This window comes from Cyrtonyx montezumae, unplaced genomic scaffold (genome assembly GCF_038088225.1).
Source record: "Cyrtonyx montezumae isolate F1298 unplaced genomic scaffold, pur_monq_1.0 scaffold_5, whole genome shotgun sequence".
In the NCBI taxonomy this organism is placed as follows: domain Eukaryota; kingdom Metazoa; phylum Chordata; class Aves; order Galliformes; family Odontophoridae; genus Cyrtonyx; species Cyrtonyx montezumae.
Genome location: NW_027072056.1, coordinates 9804024 through 9822539, shown reverse-complemented (window position 1 = coordinate 9822539; position 18516 = coordinate 9804024). Strand labels below are relative to the sequence as shown.

The following is an 18516-nucleotide window of genomic DNA, read 5'->3' as shown; positions in this document are numbered from 1 at the left end:
AACAAACATGAAAGAAACATAAGAAATGAAACATGAAAGAAACATAACATAAAAATGGAGGGTGGAGAAGTATGGGAGGAAGCTGAAGTCAAGGATTTGGGGGCCTTGAAATGCAAACCTGAAATTACTGCTGTGAAAAGCTGTAAGAAAATAGAATGATGCAAATCCAAGTGAAATTGAACTTTATTCATTTTGTTCCTCATAGAACAGCTCCTCTGAGCTTACAGTAGGGAGAACTGAAAAATGAGAGCTCACAGCTTGACAGTTAAGACAAACTCTGCAGTGTGTGTTTTGCTGAGGCTGTGTGCTTCTAACCGTAGGCGAGACGTTTTAGCTATCACACAGAGGCAGTATAGGTATTTTATACTGGGACTTGTTCAGTCCTAGAAAGTGTAACCTTTATGTTGATGTATTTTGTCTGTTGATGTTCTTTCTAGCTTTTTTGCTTCCAAGATCTTCTTATTGAAGTACTGTCATTTATTAACCATTCGTCTTGATGCTTTCTGAATTCCTTCATTTATGTATCATTTCTTATATATCTGCTACTATTTGTGGCTTTTTTTTTTTTCTATGACTGTGTGAGAATCTTTCTTCCAATGACCTTTTCTCAAGCTCTGGTTGCTTGCTATGTTAATGGTTATGTCATGCTGGACATTCTGCTGCCTTTGTCAGACACAGTGTGAATGTGACATCTACTTTTTTTTTTATTGGTTCTTTTTATTTCTCCTAGATCTTTCATCAGCCTCAATGACAACTGACTTGAAACTGCTCCCTGAAGCTTGCTATCACTTTTGCTATGAGTTTTATGTTAGTTCTCTTAGTTTTTAAATGTGTGTTTTCTCTCTGTTTTCTACTTTACAACTTCTCAAATTTTGGATGTACAGTCAATCATCATATAACAGATTTCTGTAACTTTAAACTCCATTGGTGTCTACAGTTCTTCCCTCATCAATCTGTCAACAGCCTGAGCAGTTAAATTTTTATGGCGTCCCTGTCATTCCAGATCTCATTTCCTTCTCCTTTTCTCCAATCCACAAATTATTTTTTGCAACTTGAATCTGTGTGTTTTTGAACTGGGATCTTTAAAGTAATATATTTTGGTCTCAGGATAGACAGAAGGTGCAGTTTTGTTACCTCATATGTTTTATAGGGTATATGATTTCTTCATCCATGGTAGCTTGTTTGTACAGGTGGTTTGTAGGTGTTTTACTGAGAATCTAATACAACAAAATGTGTTGATTTTTTTTATACATAGGCCTTAAATAGTCTTATGTCTCTAATGAAGCTTATGGGTCCCAAACACATCAGTTCAGTCCGAGTGAAGATGATGACTACGCTTAGAACAGCTCTAAGATACAAGGATGACTTTCCAGAACTATGTTGCAGGTGAACTGATCACGTTTCCAAGCAGTGACATACTTACCTTTTGTCCTTGAATGCACTTGGTTTTAGACAATAATCCAAATCACAGAACTGAAATATTTTAGAATACTTTTCACAGCTCACCTAAAATATCTTTACTCAGTGAAGAATCATTGGTAACTATTGTTTTTGTGTATTTTCTTGTTTAGAGCCTGGGACTGTTTTGTTCGAAGTCTGGACCATTCATACCTTGGCTCCCTGCTTAGTCATGTGATAGTAGCGTTGTTGCCTCTTATACATATCCAGCCAAAGGAAACTACAGCAGTATTTTACTTTCTCATAGTTGAGAACAGGTACTGTACAAAATATTTTCACTTCATTAACTCCTGTAATAGGAATTGCGCCAAATGAAATCTTTCCAGTACTGAGATGAGAAAACTGTGTTTTTCTGTGAAGTAATAGCTTGTTTTATAAGATTTCTACTTTAAATTTCAAGATTTTCAAATTTGACAAGTGATATCCTTGTTTGAAAAGATATTCTTTCATTGACCTCATTAAAAATAGACGATGATGTGGCCAAGTTACATCTTCTTAAGAGTGCTTTCTCCAACATCATTACCGAGCTTGTTTTCAGATTCTGTTTTCTGTGTTGTTGGAATTAAAAACAGTTTCTGTCTGGCCATACAGACAGAATAACGACTGTTAACATCTATCCTGAGGTGGAGATAAGTATAGAGTGGTAATAGGAAGGAAATAAGTGTTTGTTATTTTTATTTTACTAATCAGAGTCATAATTATGAGAAGCATAGAATTTATCATGTCACTTTGGCAACTGAGCACACCACCTGAAAAGAATCAAAGTCTAATGCTTTTTTTTGTTTTTAATTTTTTGTTTAAGACTTAAATTGTGACTTAAGCTTTTTAAGGACAGCGTTTAGTCTTAGTTTTTATTCTTGTTATCTTTTGTAGTAGTGTTCTCTAGGAATGGTCAGAGTTTATATTTCCTTTCATTTATCATACCACCAGTATTCAAAATAAAAGGAGATGTTATGAATAACAAGGCTTTTGTTGTATCCTATGGCAGCAAAACTGAAATGGATTCTTTCATGTTAGAAAAAGAGAATTCATTTTTTGGTTGTTCGTTTTCACATAAGAAAAAGAGGAATTGGTTCAAAACCAAATGGGATTATCCTCCTCTTTCAAAATAAGGAGTATGGGATTTGATGGAGGTGAATGGAAAGTTTGAAAGCAATGGGAAGAATTAAAGAGAGAGTAATTTAAAATGTAGAGAAGAAGTACCTGTATCTTCTTTCAGTAAAAAGAGAAATAAATTGTTTTATATGTATACTTAATTGCAAAAATATGTAGATTTTTTCTGCTCTTCAAGTTTTTGTTCTTCTAGTTATTATAATTTATTGTTTTATATAATTTAATGGGTTTTTATGACTTTTCAGATCCAACTAATGTTTGAAATGTTCTTTGTGATATTTCTGTAACTATTAGGGATATAGTACGAGACTTCTTACATGAAATATATTTTCTGCCTGACCTTCCAGAACTAAAAGAAATCCAAGTAGTCCTTCAGGAATATCGAAAGGTATAGCTTCTTTTATTTCTTTGTTTCTAGAGCCTCAGATGAATTCATGAGGAGTAAGGAAATTGTTTTTTAAATCTTGTTAGGCAAGAGTACTATTCATTTGCCTCCACAACAAAACAGAACTTGTATATCAGAAGAAAGTTTTATAGCTTCTCTGAATTCCAATTTCACATATTTTTGAGATAAAAGAATTTATAAGGCTAAAAAAAGATTTTTAACTATGGAAATGATTTTGTTGCAAAATTCATTACTTTTAATCTAATCCTGCATCTGTATTCTTTTTTGAGGTAACCAAGTCTGTTTATTTTTATTATTACTTGGTGGTCCATACCTTTTGCTTATCTTCTGAAGGCAAGCTAAAGGGATGGGAAGGAGCAAGTATTTAGTAGAAATGTTTTTGTTTTTAAGTGCAAACGTAGCACCTTTTAGAGGCAAACGCTTTAAAAAAAATTAGGAAAACAGTGCTATTTGGATATAGCTGAGAATGTAGATATAAGAATAGATGTTTGTATGTCTCCTTTCTTATGTTCTTTGAGATGCTGCTTAACTGTGTTCCTCTTAGACTTAATGTGAATTTCTTATGTCATGTCTTGTTCAGGAATCCTCCAAAAGCACTGACTTGCAGACAACGCTGCAACTCTCCATGAGAGCTATTCAGCATGAGAATGTGGATGTTCGTATCCATGCACTTACCAGCCTGAAAGAAACATTATATAGAAACCAGGTATTAAAACCATCTTTGAGTACACTTAGAAATTAACTTGAGGAACATCTGGACCACCAAGTTTAATGTTTGTGTATTTGTATGAACTGTGTTATTCTCTTAAATGTATGAATCTAGATGAAAAGCAGAAGGGATTCTTTTCCATTGAGTCATCGTATAACAGGACTTTCAAATCCTTCTTTGTGTGATACTGATTCAGCAAGGGTATTGGTATATTTCTTGCCTTTTCTAAATGTCAGAGAAGGTTCATCTAGTCAATTCATCTAGTCAATTTCCTTGGTTCATTTTGAGGGCTTGTCCTTTGTCATAACATATATAGCTTTTGCATCAAGGGTCCAATACATTAAAACAAGAATTGTTATGAGATTATGATATCTTAAAGTAGGTTGTACAGGACCACCTCACACCATTCAATTTTCTTCCCTCTTTGTCTTCCATCAATAAAAACTTGAATCTGATGATCACATTCAAATAAATTCTGTGGACATGTACAAATTGCAGATATATTGCTTTGCGAATCTGTATGTTTATTGGGTTATAGTTATGAAAATAGCAATATCTGAATGATAAACCTAATGTCATGGGCAAATAAAATCTGATGTACAAGGCAATAAACATGGTTGTAGAGAGACTCATGTTTATTTTTTTTTCTTAAAATTCCTAGGAAAAATTGGTCAAGTATGTAACAGACAGTGAAACTGTGGAGCCAGTCATCTCTCAGTTGGTAACTGTTCTTCTAATTGGCTGTCAAGATGCAAATTCTCATGCGCGGCTACTCTGTGGGGAATGTTTAGGTGAACTGGGAGCCATAGACCCTGGCAGGCTGGATTTTTCAACGAGTGAAACTCAAGGAAAAGATTTCACATTTGTGGTAAGACGTTTTCTGTAGTATTTTGTTCAGTATTAAATGTTTGTGAGATTTCATTTGTTTATTGATTTTAAGTGTGTGGGAATAGGAAACCTCTTAGCTTTAGGCTCTTCGAAAATCTCTACCTGCTTTGTCATCTAATCTAAAGCTTAGGGACAGACTTCAAAGTGACTACCTGGAGATTAAACATACAGCTGTTACTTTGTTATAATAAAATCGGCTTTGTGTTTATGATTGAGGCTGGTGTGGAGGATCCAAATTTTGCCTATGGATTATTAATGGAACTGACTAGAGCATTTCTGGCTTATGCTGATAATGTTCGTGCTCAAGATTCTGCAGCATATGCCATTCAGGTAAGATACAAAGATTGTCTTTTATCTTCACAAGTTACTTCTATCACACTGAACACAGAATCGTGCAATTATAAGTACATGCATTTTGAAATACGTATTTAAATATTTGAAACATTGTCTGGTACAGTTTTACAATGTAAAAAGTGTTTCAGGAATGTGACTTTTTTTTTTAATTCCTCGATGCTCACTTACCCATTAGAATTCAGGGGAGCTGACAAATACAAGTATCTTAATAAAAGCATAAGTTTGCTTTTGTGATGTTATCTTAGGAGAGAGATGTTATTTCAGAGGTTACTAACAGTCTATACGTCATTCAAGGGGTAATTCCGGGACTGCTGACTTAAACTGTGCATGTAGGCCGAGATGAAAAACAGCAAGTATTCCTAAGAGGGTATCTGCTTACTCTTGTAAGAGGCAACGGAAATCAAGTGTGCAATAGTCTTCTGTTATGCTAAGTCCAGGCTGACTTTTTTGTTATTTTTTCTTTGTGAAAGCTACAATTTCACAAACTGCGTGAAAGGATGATTTCCTAGTTCCACTAAAAAATGGCCCTATATGGTCAGTGGATTAAATTAGTTCCTGCACAAGCAGGATTCAGACTAGCTTCTAGGTCTGGTTTATTGGTAGATGTTTGGGCCACATAATCGCACTTTCTTAACATCAACTAGGGAATCTAGGAAATGAATAGTAATTTAAAATCAAACTATTCATCCAAATCTGGATGAAAGTTTTGCAGTTATAAAATTTTTTACTTCAACATTATGTAATTTGTATCTCATTACTTCTGTGTGTGTATACCAGTTCTCTTTATTCTGTGGTCATTAAATGTTTTTAATGCTGAGATGTTAACTGACTTTACAGGAGTTACTGTCAATCTATGACTGTAGAGAGACAAACAGTGACTGCCCAGGGTCCAGGCTTTGGAGGAGATTTCCTGAGCACGTGCAGGAAATCTTGGAACCTCATTTAAACACACGGTATAGGACATCTTATGCAATTTCTTTCCATAACTATTTTAAAGCCATTTTTTTCTTCCAAGCAGAAATCAGTCTTTAAGACTGATTTCAACAGCATGTTTAAGTATACTTTAAAGTTCTGGTAGCATGTTAGATTGTTTCATTTCTAGATATTCTAGAATAAAAACATGTTGACTATTAAGTGTTTTTTTTCTTTAAAAATTCAGAAGAGGGACTCCTAGGATTCCAGCTAGTGAACTACATGCTATTGCTGTTGTTTTTGTTTTTTACTAGATATATTTGCATATATATATTTATTTAAATATAACTTTATTAAATAGATATTTTAAAATTACAGGTACAAGAGTTATCAAAAGGCTATAGATTGGTCAAAGATGAAGAAGCCTATTTACCTAAGCAACTTAGGTGACAATTTTGCAGAATGGTCAGCAACTTGGGCAGGTTACCTTATAACAAAGGTAAGATAATAAGACTGCTTTATATATTGGTATATACGCAACACAGCATTTTAACCTATTGGTATATAAACAACCAAACATTTTAACCTAACTTCAGTTTCTGAAAGTAAGGGATGGGTGAGGGAAACGTACCTTTTCTCTAGAGGCCTTTTATAGTGCATACTGCAGACTTCTTGCATCGTCCCAGTGAAGATGCACCTTTCCTTCCCTAGCACTCTTGCTTATTGGATAGACTTGATGGATAGTGTGAAAGCCAAAATTCTAGGAATTTTGTACAGACAGCAGTGTAGCTGAAGGCAGTGTCTGAAGTGCTTCTAGAAAACCTTGAGTTACTCTGAAAAATTTCCTTCTCCACAGCTTACTAATCCCAGCACACTGAAAGTAATTATCTGTCTTCGTTGCTTTCTTTTCTCCTTTCCAACATCTAAGTGGCCTGCAGTAATTCAGTATCTAAACAGATCTCTTTCTATTTCAAAGACAGGTTGGTTGTTCATACTTTTTTCATGTCTTAAGTGCAGCAGAGAGGTCAAAGCAGTAGTAGACTCTTAGCCTGAAGGGTTTTTTTTGCCAATTCAAGTTCTCATTGGCATAGAACATGCAGGCAAAACTTGCCTATTTTTCTGTAGCATCAGCAATTCATACATGCAGTAACAGCCATCTGGCATTTCTGTTGCAGATTTAAGTCTTAAGAATTTTTTGTAGGAGACTACTATCTTAAATTCTGTTCCATCAAATAATTTTATAACAAAGAAACCTGTTAATTATTCAGGCATTTGTAATTATGCTTTTATTGGAAATACTATTTTTCTGTAGGTAAGACATGATCTTGCCAGAAAAGTTTTTGATTGCTGCAGTATTATGATGAAGAACGACTATAAAGTGACAATTTATCTGCTACCACACATCCTTGTCTATGTTTTGTTGGGATGTAGTCAGGAGGATCAACAAGAGGTAAGATGTATTGGTTGATCTTAATGAGAGCTTTCAGGAACTGTTCTTTCTAAGAACTGATCAGGTCTGCAGAATTACTGTAGACGTCTGGGAATAAATTATATAGGTCTTAAACATTTTCTGAACCTCTGTATCCCTTGGGTGTGTTTCTTATGGTTATTTCATTGGGGCTGAGGAGAAGAGCTACTATGTCATTAATTATGATTGCAGTAATATCAGGAGCTGGAGTATTACAAAGAGGAACACAGAGCAATGAAACAAAGGAATGAATTGAACTTGTATGTTTCTGAGAAAATAGACCTGTAATTTTTGTTCTCCCCTGTGTACTCTTAAAATTTGCTTAGCTACAAGATTAACACAGAACAGGATTCATACATGTCTTGTAGCATACCAGAGATAAGATTGGCACATATCATCCAGGAATTAATCTTACTTTTAGTTTGATTCAGCAGAAGTTGAAGAGACTGAAAAATGTATGTTATATCCTATTAATTTAAAATTATTAATGTAATTACTAAATTCCTAATAGCATATTTCAAATTAATAATCTTTCTTGTATGAATGAGTACATCAATAATAAGTGTCTGTTTTGTATGTTAATAATAAAATAAAGCCATTTCCTGCTGACTAAAATGTTCAGGAAGCAGGTCTTTCAACATGTTATGTACTTAAATATAAGCAAAAGTACATCTGTAATGTAATTAAAGTAATCAGTAGTTAAGTCAACTATGATTTGAACTGTGCTTGCAGCAGATATGCAGTAGCATTCATTATGTTTTGAAATCTAAAATTGTAGTGGTAGTGATATTTTTTTCTGAATGTGCACTATTTATCACTGTGCAGAATGTTCTGATGACTGCTTCTTGGTTTGTCACATTTTCCTCTTAAGCTCACAAGACAAACAGAGTTTATAAATAAAGCCAAAATTATTAAAATATACAACTAAAATATTTAGTGCTTTCATTTAATGTTAATTGTAGTTTCTTACTATTTTTGTTTGTGTGGCACTTCTGCCATTTATCATATCAATGTCTATGTAGGTTTATGTGGAGATTATGGCTGTCCTGAAACATGATGACCAGTGTAGCAGAAGACTTCAAGACAGTGCATCTGATCTAAGCCAGCTGAGCACACAGACAGTGTTCTCAATGCTTGATCATCTAACTCAATGGGCTAGACATAAGTTTCAGATGCTTATTGCTGAGAAAAATACTAGCAAGTCTAGTAAAGACAGAAGTGATCTGAAAAGTAAGTGATGCTTATTTTCTTTGACGTAGCATTTACATTCTTCAAATAAACTTCTAGAAGTTCCACTTCACATTGACAATGTGAATGTCATTGACATGACAATGTAGGAATGCAGTTTTACTGTAGTGTTACTCTACTTTGTGATTCTTACTGTCATATTATGATTTCCTCTTCCCCACATAATTTCACGGTTAAGTGAAATTATAAAATGAAATGGTAATCTTCTGCTAGCTTTCTAAATGGTTCAGTTCAATTATTTGTATATTGTCTTGCAAGATATAGGAAGCTCAGCAGTATTGTTTTAATTAATTTACTGTTGACATAAAAATGTGTTAATCAGTTTATCTCACTAAATTTTGAAATAAATTTAGTCCATGCTGATGCATTCTTACAAATGGAACCTTACTGACAGACTTCTAAAAATGATTTTATTTTGTAGATACAAATGAGGACAATGGAGAATATCAGAACGTGACACGCTTTTTAGACCTTATACCTCAAGATACACTAGCTGTGGCTTCTTTTCGTTCTAAGGCTTACACGAGGGCTGTGATGCATTTTGAATCATTCATCACAGAGAAGAAACAAAATATACAGGAGCATCTTGGATTTCTACAGGTTCTGTAGCTCCTTTGAGTGTTTGTTTTTTGTTGGTTTTTTGTTTTGTTTTTTTTTTTTAGAATAAAAAGAGACACATAGATTAATAAAGTTTTGTCAGTTTATTCTTTGAAATGGGAAGAATTAAAAATGCTTCTGCTGTTGGATGCAAGCATATTTGTGATCTCTCTGCAGTATTCAGCATTTGCCCTTGCTTGGCATGATTCCTTTATATGAAAGGGAAGGAGGAAATCTAGAAGACTGTAATATCTTGGAAGTAGTTTTTTATTATTCTTGTTATTGAATGCAGAGCTTTTATTGCTTCTAGTTTACCCTATACCTTTTATGAAAGAAAGCACAGCCAAGTATAAAAATAATAACAGCAACAAAAAAAAAAAATTAAAGAAGGCTAGGTGGTTTATTAGAGAGAGAGAGAGCGCTAATACTAAGGATGTTCCAACTATCTTAAAGAAATATTTATCCTGTGATGTGTGGTCTATATTCCTCAGTGACTTTTCAAATTTGCCAAACTGTTTAGTGTGATGCTTTTCCACCATCAATAATCTGCAGCTTCATAGATAATTTTAGCATGTAATAATAGGATATTTATTTTGCCCTTTTTAAAAAAAATAGTTTTATTTTTATTAAGGTATGAGATCATGACTATCTCAGTATTCTAAACAAAAGTAGGACTCAATTTTGGAATTAAGAAAAAAAAAAAAGCAAAACAAAAAAGTACATCAAAACTGATGTTTACAGTGAAAACTTCAAGCCAAGAACCTCCTGCAGAATAGTTTGCCTTCTGTTTTCAATAAGATGTGTGATTTTGAACATGTTATATGCAAAATACCTTCTTGTTGTCTAAGCAGTTGTTTTTGATGTCTATTTCCAACTCTCTTTTTGAGTAAAGAAACTGTATGCTGCTATGCATGAGCCAGATGGAGTAGCTGGAGTGAGTGCAATTCGAAAAGCAGAACCATCCCTCAAAGAACAAATTCTCGAACATGAAAGTATTGGCTTGTTAAGAGATGCCACAGCCTGTTATGATAGAGCTATCCAACTAGAACCTGATCAGGTAATCAGATGACAAATTAATGTATTTCTATCATTTTCCACAATAAAATAATTAACTAATACATACAAAGACAAAAAATACCTCTTGAGAATATTCTTTAGAATATTTAAATGAAATATGACCATAAGAGTTTTCTGTGACAGTTGCCAAGTGGTGTGTTACTATTTGCAAGTGTCTTATCAACTGAAAGAAATCTTTTATTGGGTTCATACTGTGATTTGCAGGCTTTGGTTGATAGTTGATGAATGTTTTTGTCCAGATTTGTTTCTTTTCCCATTTCTAGATTATTCATTACCATGGTGTGGTGAAGTCCATGTTAGGCCTTGGTCAGTTATCTACTGTTATTACTCAAGTGAATGGAGTACTTGCAAACAGGTACTATGAGCATTTAATACAACACATAATTGAGTAATACAAATTTCTTGTATTAAACCTATTTATTACTAGTCATCTTTGTGCATTACCAAGCATATAAGATTTATCAAGCATATCCAGCCTAGTGGTGTGAAGTTAGACAGCTTTAACTACTTTGTCTATAAATTGCTTATTTTAAGACTTTCACAGATGTTAGTACATAATCTGAGTTGTGTGCAGCATTGAGATGTACTTTTAAGAACAGAGTCCTTCATTTCTCAGCACCCTGTTACTTGTTCCATAGTTATTCTGTAGTCTAATAGGAAAAATGGTTTTAAAGATAGTAATTTTTAAGATGTATTGTAAAAATTAAGTACCCTACCTGGAAATTGAGTTTGTGAGATACTGTTGATAGTTTTTGTTTTTTCATCACTGCATATCCTTTGGTTTTATTGAATTTTATTAAAGTAAAGCTTCCTTCGCTTCTTTTGAAGTGAAACAGAATTCTTATAAGAACTATTTGCTATATTTCTAATTTAATATAGAACAGAAGTAACTTATAGGGGAGAAATGAAAAAATCAGTTCTCTTGTTTTCTTTGAATAGGTCTGAATGGATTTCTGAATTGAACACGTACAGAGTTGAAGCAGCCTGGAAACTGTCACAGTGGGATTTACTGGAGAATTATTTGGCTTCAGGTAAGTTATATTGAAATAAGAATACTCTCTTGCATTTCTGAGCAAGCGTGTATGTTAGCCAAATTTTAAATCAAGGTGCAGCTAGTGCAGTTGTTCAGTTGTGGATTTTACTGGGTGGAGGATTGGTCCTGACAGTCTTATACATTTTATGAATGTATTCGATTGTGAACTGTATCGTCTTTGAGTAAGAATTTGAAGTGAGTATAAGACCAAATTTCTTATTTGAAGTTGCAGTTGAAGGCGGAATTACTGAGTATTTCTAAAATTTATTTATTTCTGAGAAGTTACTCTGAAGATTTTCAAGTACTATGTTAATACAAACTGGCATGTTTGGTTTAAGATTCTAAAGAAGCAGAGTTTTAAGAGGTTTTTTTCTCCACAAAGATGTGAAGTCCACTGCTTGGAGTGTCAGACTAGGACATTTATTATTATCAGCCAAGAAGAAAAATGAAGTTGCTTTTTATGAAACACTCAAGGTTGTTCGAGGAGAACAAATTGTGCCCCTTTCAGCAGCGAGCTTTGAAAGAGGATCCTATCAGCGAGGATATGAACACATCATCAGGTTTCTGATTTCTATAATATATCACTATTTTCAATGTTAGAAATGATATAATCAAATCCACAGAACCAGTATGTATTAACTGTCATTCATTCTCTCACATTCTTTGCCAACTCTCAATCTTTGATTAACTGGGAAATTTTTTTTTCCCATTAAAAAAAGGTATTCACCAAAAAATGTTGGCTATAGTCTTTAACTTTATAGTTTATGGAACAATTGGCTAATTAAAAAATCAATCGTTGCATTGTATTCTTGACATAGTACATATAGGCCAGTGGCTACCATGGGCTTATCTTCATTAACTTGAAAGCATAGTTTTTGATATGGCCTAAAAGCATTCCCTTCTTTTATCAGAAACGAACTTGAAGAATTAAAAAACCATCCCTTTTAAAGTAGCTTTTAATCAATTTTAAAGTAAGATTTTTTATTAAATTAGCATTTATTGAATATTTTTAATTTAAAAACAATAATTTCTTTGCACTTTAGATGCATCTTTATGGCAGGTCCTTACATGAAACAAGTCAGTTAGCACGCTTGTAGGTTTTGCTATTTTCTTCCTACATAAAACTTGTGTATATGTGTGCATGTACATACGTGTGTATTTATATATAAGCAATTTTCAATGACTTGTTTTGTTCTTATTTTACTACCACAGGTTGCATATGCTCTGTGAGTTGGAACATAGTATTGGACCAGTGTTTCAGCAACCAGATGGTGAACATGGTAGAGATTCCCTGAACTGGTGTGCTCGTATTGAGATGACCCAGAATTCTTACAGAGCAAAAGAACCTATTTTAGCACTGAGAAGGGCTTTGCTTAGTCTTAGTAAAAGGTGAAAGCATGACTGTTTCTTGTCTCTTTGTGTTGCATTCTCAGTCAGGTTCTGACTTTTTTAATGCATTTCAGAAGAGAGAAAATAAAACTGCAAATTTGCATTGTAGACAAAAGCAGACCTCCTCCTCTACTTGCATTCAAGATGCAAGGAAGAGTGTTTTGTGTAGGAAAGATAGAGAAACAGGGAAAGAAGAAAAAGAAAAGTTAAACATGAAAAGAGAGATTTTTTTTTTTAAACAGTTGCTATATAGATCATCATGAAATTGGATTTGTTTCAGTACACTATGATGTTATAAAGCTGCATTTGTGACTAAAATTGTTGACTTCTTGCAAAAATGTCTCTGCAGCCAGGATTACAGTGAGCTTGTTGGTCAGTGTTGGCTCCAGAGTGCTAGAGTTGCAAGAAAAGCTGGTCATCATCAGGCTGCATATAATGCTCTTCTGAATGCTGGGGAATCTACGCTCTCAGAACTTTATATAGAAAGAGCAAAGTGGCTCTGGTCCAAGGTAAACAAAATAAAAACTGTATTTACTTTCTTACATGCAAGTAAATAATTTTTGACCTTGAAGAATTAAAAAAGGCACATAATCAGTCTGTGTAAGACAAAATATATTAACTGGGACTGTCAGTATGTTCTGATTGCAGTTGAGACATGGGAAGTTTCTAGCATTGAAACTGCTCATCAACTCTTTATCCATTGACTTTTCTGGCAGCTAGATATAAAAACGTTGGATTACCTGCTCTGTCAACACTAGAGGAATTTAATTTTAATAGTAGTTGTTTTCAATTTCTGTCCTTGTTACTAATTAGAGGCAGCAATGGAAACAATCACTGTGCTAGATCTAACAAGACAGTGATGCAGAAATAAGGAGATGCATAAAACATTTGAAGACAATAATATCCATTGACCACATACATAATATTCTAGAACACTCAAGAACACAATTTTACCTTAGTAACAATTGTAAGCTGTTTTACATCTCTCTTATTTTAACTATATAAAATGTTTTACTCTTTCCATTAGGGAGAGGTTCACCAAGCACTTATTGTTCTCCAGAAGGGAGTTGAATTATGTTTCCCCGAGAATAAAGCACCATGTAATACCAGAAATCAGCTCATCCATGGTCGGGCAATGCTGTTAGTGGGTAGATTTATGGAAGAAACTGCTAACTTTGAAAGCAATGCAGTTATGAAAAAGTATAAGGTAATTCAACGTGTTAACAAGATGGTAGTTTTTAATAAGATGTCTTATATCATTATGCTTCTGAGGGTGTCAACCAAACATAACATCCCTGGCAGTAAGTGGTATGTCAGTCTGTAAATCATGCAAAGATGTAACTATCTGAATTAACTTAAATATAAAACATTCCAAACTAAGGCAGGTAGAGATACTTAGTATAACTCTACTGAAATTATAGATAAGTAAATAAATAAAACACAGGACTTTGCAGGTTTGTTTGTTCGTTTGTTTATGATGCACATACAAATGTGAATTTCTCCCTAAAATACAGACTGCTCTAAGCTGAAATGTATAAAAACACTAATGCTTAGCATTCTCTACAATGTTGTACTGGTGTGGGAAACTAGTGTTGGGGAATGGATATGGCGCTTGTTATTTCTTTCTAATTTATGCTGTGCAATTCTGGCATTCCACTCTTCTAAAACCTTAAAGAAACAGTGTTTAGTTGAACAGGAATTTGACTATTTTTAAATATTTTAGTTGAGGAATCTTAAATCATCATGTCCTATATTACTGTACTGTCTCTGAGTCCAAAAGGTGCTTTAAGAACAGATTTCTAGCTTGCACAGGTATTGGTCTTAATTCTGGAGTCACAATTAGTAATTTTCTGTACAGTTAATACTTTTCTGCGCAAAAGTAACTAATACAAGAATTTATTTCTCTGACAAAGCAACTCTTCTCTGTTACAGGATGTGACACTTTTGTTGCCAGAATGGGAAGATGGACATTTTTATCTTGCTAAATACTATGATAAATTAATGCCAATGGTAACTGACAATAAGATGGAAAAACAAGGAGATCTAATTAGATACATAGTTCATCATTTTGGAAGGTTAGACTACAGAAAGATGACAGTTATATCAAAAAAGCATTTTTGGGAATACATCCTTGCTGCAGTTCAGACTGACTCCTAATTTTATGTAGTAGTGAAAGAAAATACTACAAACTTGATATAATAATCAATTCATTTTGTTTCTGCCTTATTAAGCAATTGTTGTCCTAATGTGTAAGACAGGAAGTTAAATATTTCATCTGCGGTTTTGATTAGTGTAAAACATAATCTGTATGTATCAGTAAGCTTTTAGTTGCTGCAGATGCATTAACATGCTCAACATAAATTTGTACTCCAGAATGTAATCTGTAACAGCTGAGGATATATTTGTATTCCTTCTAATATTTATCACTAACATATTGCAACTTCAACATGTAATTATAGGTCTCTGCAGTATGGAAACCAATTCATCTATCAATCAATGCCAAGAATGCTGTCTTTATGGCTGGACTTTGGAGCAAAAGCATACGAATGTGATAAAGGTTGTACAATTTTTTCCATGTTGTATTTCCTATACTGTGCTTTATATGTATGATTGGAAGAGCAGTGAAGTACATTTCTGATGGGCCAGCTATCAGAAAATTGCACCTTCTATATCTATGGGCAATTTGATGACTGTGCCTCTTTCACACCAGCAATAGACCTTGCTTCTCAAAATGTTAATTCAGACTAAATTGAACTCATCTATTAACTAAACATATAGCTTTTGTAGATTCATTTGCATGTAATGAAGGTAAAAAAACTTTCAAGAAGATATTCAGTGTTAACAAAAGCATGTCTAGCAATAAAGAATCCAACACGAACCTTCAGTAATTTAGTTTCAGGACTACTTGCCCATTCAATTCTTTATAGTGTTGTATTGGGTATGTATGTTTTTTATTGCATTTTCAAAATGGAATATTTTTAAACAGTAGTTAATGATGTATGTGTTGCTTTTACCATTTCAAAATCTTCCTTCTGCTGTTTAAGATAGTATTCTCTACAAGGATCTGTTTAGGAATATTTCAAAGATAAATATAAGAAAGGGGGAATTCTTATACTTGTATTTGGACATTTTACATTCTTTTGAGGTGTGGTTTTGTGCTATTTTAAGGGTGGAAAGCTTTTCCAATATTGTTTGTTCCGTGTTTCTGTTGCCTATGCTTGTTTATTTTGCTTCCATCCATGCCTCCTGTTATGCTGGTTAATGAAATAGCAGTATATATTATGTTTCAGTCTCATCTGTTAGACATAACTTTATAGTAGGATTTTTTTGTTTTTCCTTTTGTGTTTTGTTTTTTCATAAGAAAAGTAATAATAAAATCTGTTTCTGTATGCTTGATTTAAATGACTTGATGTTTCGGGTAACAAAAGTGATGAAATCTTACTGATCTGTGTTTTTCAGCAAGTCGTTCGGAACGCGTTCAAATGAAAAATGATTTGGCTAAAATAAATAAAGTGATTACGGAGCACACGAATCAGCTAGCACCTTATCAGTTTCTGACAGCTTTTTCTCAGTTAATTTCCCGGATCTGTCATTCTCATGATGAAGTCTTTGCTGTTCTGATGGTGATTGTTGCTAAGGTGTTTTTAGCCTACCCACAGCAAGCAATGTGGATGATGACTGCTGTGTCTAAGGTACTCTGATAAGTATAGCTACGCCTCTATTAGCTCTTAGAAACTGAGATCAAATTGAGCATTTTAACTGCTGCAGTTTAGCATCGTGGAATAGGCCATCGTGCTGTCACAGCAAAAGGTTTTATTACAGTCTCAAGTTCAGAAAACTGAGATTAAATCTAGTCAGTAAGAATTGCTAACTTACATCCCAAATTGGATGACTTGTTCTGGAATAAAATTTGAATAACAAAAAGCTGATGAATTGGGTAGTTATGGAAAGCAGATTTTGTTGTTTTTAAATTGTAATAGTGCTTCCAGCTTTATAACCAAATATTCAGTCTTTTGCCTTGACAAAAGTGAAGTATATTTTGTTTATTTCTAAAATTTGCCAGGTAATAGAGTAATTTAAAAGCAATTTAAAAGGCATGGAGCATTCTGTTTCTGGAAGGCCAGTTAAATAATATTCAGGATATTCTCATATTCTTGGATGTTTTAGTCTTTACATTGTGGGTCTCCAGGAAATAGTTTGAGAAACGATGTATCACCTGAGTACTTAGAAGTTCAGGCACAAGATGTCAGAGAACTTCCTTTTGTAGGTATAAAATATTACAAGCAGTGAGTGGAGTAAATATTACTCTTATTAGTAGAATATTTGTTCTTTTAGAAATCTTTTTAATCTATTGTTTCACCAATCTTAACTTTTTTTCAGTCCTCATACCCTATGCGTGTCAATAGATGCAAAGAAATTCTAAATAAAGCCATCAACATGAAGGAATCCTTAGGAAAATTTGTTGGAGATGCAACACGCCTTACGGATAAACTATTAGAACTATGCAACAAACCGGTACTAAAGAAATTAATGAATGCATCTAACAGGATTATTCACAGATGTTTCACGACAGTTTCTCCGATAGCTCACATTAACCAGGACATTGCATTAGAGTAATTTCTGTTACATTGCAGTCACTTGTGGAAGATTTTTGGAATTTTTCTTAAAAATATTTTAAAAGTAGAAAATAGTTCTAAATGAACATGCATTAACAACATAGTAATACATTCCATAGTTTGTGGGCTTCCCATTATTTTATCCTTTTTTGTATGGTTCTATCCATTAACTCCTGGAGTTTGACTATAAATATAAACTGGCTCTGTTGTGATAATCGTATGAACTTGATAATAGAAGTAAAATTACAAAAATGATTTAACTGTTACATATTTAAGGTCAGAGTGAAAAAGATATGCTGTAAAGACCTGAAAGTTGTAATTTTTCAGATTACCAAAAGCCATTAGTTGATGTAAAGTAGCAATAATATTCTATGATTATTTTTAACTGTTGAACAACTTTTTTTCTTTTCAGGTTGATGGAAACAGCTTAGCATTAAGCATGAATATTCATTTCAGAACTCTTAAGAGATTGGTAGAAGAGCACACATTCAGTCAAATTCTCATTCCGTTGCAGTCTGTAATGATACCAACTCTTCCTTCAATTCCTGGTACACATGCCAACCACGACCCTTTTCCTGGATGCTGGGCCTACATTGCAGGCTTTGATGATACGGTAAGCCTCTAGTTGGCACCTAACTTAAATTTCATGTTAAATACATTTATTTGCAGTTTATCTTCACATTTTGCTAGGAATGGAGGCATAGGAAACTTCATAATTACCTTCCTGGAAAGTGAGTGGTTTCTGTTGTAATAATGTGAGAATGATACAGCCTCCTAGTATATAGATGAAGTTTTGGTCTGAGATTAACATCCCCTGGCACCATGAAAGTGCTAACATGACTGGATGAACTGGTCTATTATGTTGTAAGATCTGATATGAATATTAATAAAAAATATCATGTCTTCCTCAGGTGGAAATTCTTGCTTCCCTTCAAAAGCCAAAAAAGATCACCTTAAAAGGTTCAGATGGGAAATCTTATATTATGATGTGTAAACCTAAAGATGATCTGAGAAAGGACTGTCGGCTCATGGAATTCAACTCTCTTATTAATAAGGTTTGAATTAAATAATCAGGTCCATTATGTTAACCAGGATAAAATGGTGAAAACTATCAAACAGCAACAACAAAATGGCAGGGGGAAGAGGGGGAAGAACTCAAGTTCCTAACCTTGAGATAAAGCTCCTAGGAGGAAGAAGTAAACTGTTGTAAAATATTTATTCAGTAGTGACTGATAACACGTAATTTGT

The 18516-nt window shown here is 33.7% G+C and overlaps 1 protein-coding gene across 2 annotated transcripts in view; it reads left to right on the top strand.

Annotated features, from left to right (window-relative positions):
- The window catches only part of ATR (ATR serine/threonine kinase), a 35403-nt gene that overhangs the window by 13112 nt on the left and 3775 nt on the right, over positions 1-18516 (top strand). For both annotated transcript variants that reach the window (XM_065748021.1, XM_065748020.1), the window contains 24 exons: positions 1256-1386; positions 1572-1715; positions 2866-2959; positions 3558-3683; positions 4348-4554; positions 4791-4904; positions 5766-5881; positions 6219-6339; positions 7153-7290; positions 8331-8538; positions 8978-9156; positions 10046-10210; positions 10494-10585; positions 11170-11261; positions 11646-11823; positions 12476-12652; positions 13002-13161; positions 13680-13859; positions 14585-14727; positions 15112-15209; positions 16112-16344; positions 17033-17167; positions 17681-17881; positions 18180-18323. In XM_065748021.1, the coding sequence (XP_065604093.1) occupies positions 1256-1386; positions 1572-1715; positions 2866-2959; positions 3558-3683; positions 4348-4554; positions 4791-4904; positions 5766-5881; positions 6219-6339; positions 7153-7290; positions 8331-8538; positions 8978-9156; positions 10046-10210; positions 10494-10585; positions 11170-11261; positions 11646-11823; positions 12476-12652; positions 13002-13161; positions 13680-13859; positions 14585-14727; positions 15112-15209; positions 16112-16344; positions 17033-17167; positions 17681-17881; positions 18180-18323 (3576 nt within the window). The remainder of the gene's footprint in view (positions 1-1255; positions 1387-1571; positions 1716-2865; positions 2960-3557; positions 3684-4347; positions 4555-4790; positions 4905-5765; positions 5882-6218; positions 6340-7152; positions 7291-8330; positions 8539-8977; positions 9157-10045; positions 10211-10493; positions 10586-11169; positions 11262-11645; positions 11824-12475; positions 12653-13001; positions 13162-13679; positions 13860-14584; positions 14728-15111; positions 15210-16111; positions 16345-17032; positions 17168-17680; positions 17882-18179; positions 18324-18516) is intronic.